Raw genomic sequence first — 3,428 nt, 5'->3', positions numbered from 1 at the left:
GCTATCACAGAAGTTTCCTAAAGCTCCCTTAGAGGCAAAGGACTTCTAATTGTACCTGCTTGGCTCTCAGCTGCACTTACCGTACTTAGAATTAAGGGTGAAACAAAGCTGCTCTGTATTAGAATCGCTGCTTCTCTGCTCCTTGAATCTTGAACCTCATCACTGGACCGCTGGGAATCGGAATCCTGACATCACCAATGTTAATTTCTCAGTGCTTCTGAGGTAAAGGCCGTGCACCCCGTTTGCCTACAGTTTTTTGAGGGCTGTTAAAACATACATCAGCGTTATCAATATCTCCTACCAGAGAAATGACAAACACAAATCGTTAACAAGAAAATATAACGAATTTTCTTTTAATGTAATAAAGGAATAGCATGTAGTAAGTAGAAAGGTACTGCGGAAGATCCATTAAAATATGCCATAGTACAGAGCATCCAGACGAAGCATCTCCATCACACTGGGGGCTGCTGCTTCGGTTTCTGCCTTGCTTTCACACGTTCTATCTTTTCTTCTCTCAGTGCCTCCAGAAGTTTATCTATACAGGAATGAAGAACAACTGGTCACTAACGGCTCACAGGGCTCTAAAGAAAACTATGTGATTTGTTATGTAGTTAGGAACTTTCCGTAGCATTTCTTGTCTGGCAAATATCTGAAATACTGCGGTTTCTCAGATGTACTGAGAATAACAGGTATTAAACTGGGGAAAGGTATGTATGTTCCCAGGCTATGATAAAGGGGCTTTGGGGGGAATCCCACCTATGAATTTAGTGTTCTGAAAAGCCACGTATGCAAACTACACATCGCAACTTGGGGTTTTCCTTCCAGCGTGTGTCCGATGAATGCTATCTGTGGCACTGGGGAGACAACGTCCTTCCACAGCCCTCCCGCACCACCGCTCAGCTGCTCCGCCCGGTAGGTTTCGAAATCAAAATGCCAAACTCATTTCAACGTTTTTTTTCCCCTGAGCCTTTGACCACCCGCGGCCATCACCGGCTGTTGCTTTACACCTGCGGTGCTTTGCAGCTGCGGGGCCTCGCTGCTGGAGGAAGGGACGTCTCGTGCCAATCAGCTCCCTTTGTGTTTAGCGCTTCTGGCTCGCTTTGCTAGCGGTTGACGCCCCGGGGGCGCTGTACGGCCGTAACGGCCTCGCGCTCAGCGCAGCTCCCTCGCCCGCCGCCCCGCGTGCACGCACACTGCTGCGCGTCGAAATCTTCGCCGATGAGGGCGAGCAGCTCCAGCTCCTTCATGCGGATGCCCAGCTCGCAGATCTCCTCCTCCAGCTGCGTCAGCTCGTCCGGCCGCTTCGCCGCGCGCTCCTCGGCCGCCGCGGGGCAGAAGAAGCGCAGCGGCTCGTAGGGGGTGGCCGCCAGCCCCGCGGGCCAGCGGGGAACTCCGGCGGGAGGCGGGGGCTGCCGCGGCCTACACGCGGCCCCCAAGGCGTTCCGCGGGCCGCCGCCGTCGGGCTCGGGGCGGTCGTGGAAATGAGGGAAGTAGAGCGGTCGCTGCGGGGGCTGCCCGCTCATGGCGCTGCCCGCTCGCCAACGACGGTTAGTTCGGAGACGGCCGCGCTCGAGCCCGGCCGTGCCGCCCGCGCGGCGACCTTCCCCGCAGCATCGCGGCCCCGGGCCCGGCTGCACGCGGTGAGAGCGCGAGGCGCTCCTGTGGAACGATGCGGAGCCTGGTCGGTCGTGTGTGTTCTGCCGTTCCCGGTGGGTCAGAGGAGAACCGCCGGAGTAGCTGATGCCGCGTGGTGTGAGGAGACGATGGGAGCAGTGTGAAGGCGCAGCAGCTGTAAGTGTCTCCTCTGAGGGGAATGTGTAGTAAAACTCAGTATCCTGCCCTCATCTGGGGCTCGGAGTGGCTTTTGGGTGCGAGCAAAGCGCTGCTTGTGCCGAATGTGCAAGGAGCTCTGCTTGGGAAGCTACCAGCAGGCCCAGAGCTTCCATTATCCATCCTGAAGTAACTTTCTGTTTATCCGTGCGTGCAAAACAATCGAACACCGTAAAGGACGCCTTGCTGTTGACTCTTAATTTGACCTTTGCTTACGCTCCTTTTGAGTAAATATTGTAGTCTCCCTTCACTTTGTCACTGAGGTAAGGCTAGTGTACTTGTTAACTAGTAACAGTTGAAGCCATTGGGTTTGGACTTGTGTTTTCTCTAAGCCTTTTCTATGGCCTTGGTAAGATCTTTAGAGTAACTGTTGTCTTCCTTTTGCATTGCCAAGCGCTTCGTTACTGGGGGGTGTGGAGGGTTAAGGAAAAGCATTTTTGTTCACAAGAATTAAGAAAATAGACTTTAAGAATTGATAAATAGAAGAATAGTAGGTCTTTCTGTTCGCTTTATGCTGTAGCTCATCAGACTAACATATGTGTTTTTGGAGCTGTGATGTGTGACGGTCCTAGCCATTATTTGTTTGTTGGCAGTGCTGTGCTTCCAGCTACCCCAGTGTTCTAGAGATCCCCAATGTAATGCTTTGTTATCCCAGTGACGCACAAGGACTTCTGCCAAATTGACTGCTGCAACTTAAGAATCCTTGAATGGAAAGCAAGAGTAGTCTCTTGGTTAACATTTCCTTTGTGTTATATAGCTTATATAGCAGGGGATTGTGAGAGATGTGAAGTGGATGTTCATTGCCTGTATGTTGGGAAGTGTTAGTCGCTTATGATAGCTAGCAGTGGTAGTATGCTGAGATGGGTACTGAGTCTGATCCCTTGAGATAATTCCAAGTTCCTGAAGATACAGGTCTTGATGGAAAAAAAAGAGACCCCTTTTGGAATGTAGAGAATGGAAATTTTTAGTGGAAAGAGGCAAAATGAGAAAAGGTGTGGCACTGGAAAGTAAGCAGAGGGTGCCTGCATTCATCAAAGAGGACTACTTTTGGAAGTAGCGCGAATGTTGTAATTACCTGTAAAATTTATGAACGCTTCTGTTTTCTTAAAACACACGGATGGTGTGCAGTCATAGTGATGCCTGGTTTTATATGCCAACTGCTGGAATCGTGGACCTGAAGATTCCTTCTCTTTACTGGAAATAACGAGCGTGAGCTGCTCATGCTTTGTCAGTGTCCTGCTGTCTGTAGATGCCATCTGGTGGAGCACGATGGAAACGTTGTGTTTTCTTTCTGAATGCCTCAGCCGTGTCAGTAAATGTCTGCTGAACACAGAAAAGGTTGCTGCAAGAATCAGAAGTTAGAAATACAGAGATAAGGTAAAGAAGATGACTGGGTGCATAAAGAATGTAGCAGGGACATTAGATTGTAATGCACGTCTTTAAACTATGCATTTCTGAGATTTCCAGTTCTGAACTCTTAGAATGTTCTCCTTCATGTGAAATATGATTACCAGTAGCCTCTTTACTTCGAAGCAAAATATGTTCTTGATCGTGACATTTTGTCAAGTTAGGATGATGACATTCTAGAGTTATTACCT

At 49.6% G+C, this 3,428-nt stretch overlaps 1 protein-coding gene across 1 annotated transcript; it reads right to left on the bottom strand.

Annotated features, from left to right (window-relative positions):
* Nucleotides 1-340: 340 nt before the first annotated feature.
* C11orf91 (chromosome 11 open reading frame 91) lies at nucleotides 341-3,086 on the bottom strand. Its single transcript, XM_001231376.6, has 3 exons — nucleotides 2,906-3,086; nucleotides 1,193-1,804; nucleotides 341-535 (listed from the first exon to the last, which is right to left on the bottom strand). Exons 1-3 carry the CDS (start codon nucleotides 3,084-3,086, stop codon nucleotides 453-455), a joined length of 876 nt encoding a protein of 291 aa, XP_001231377.3. The 3' UTR covers nucleotides 341-452.
* Nucleotides 3,087-3,428: the final 342 nt, after the last annotated feature.

The sequence above is a fragment of the Gallus gallus genome, chromosome 5 (assembly GCF_016699485.2).
Source record: "Gallus gallus isolate bGalGal1 chromosome 5, bGalGal1.mat.broiler.GRCg7b, whole genome shotgun sequence".
NCBI classification, from domain to species: domain Eukaryota; kingdom Metazoa; phylum Chordata; class Aves; order Galliformes; family Phasianidae; genus Gallus; species Gallus gallus.
Note: the sequence above shows the minus strand (reverse complement) of the source record. Positions and strands in the feature narration are given on the sequence as shown.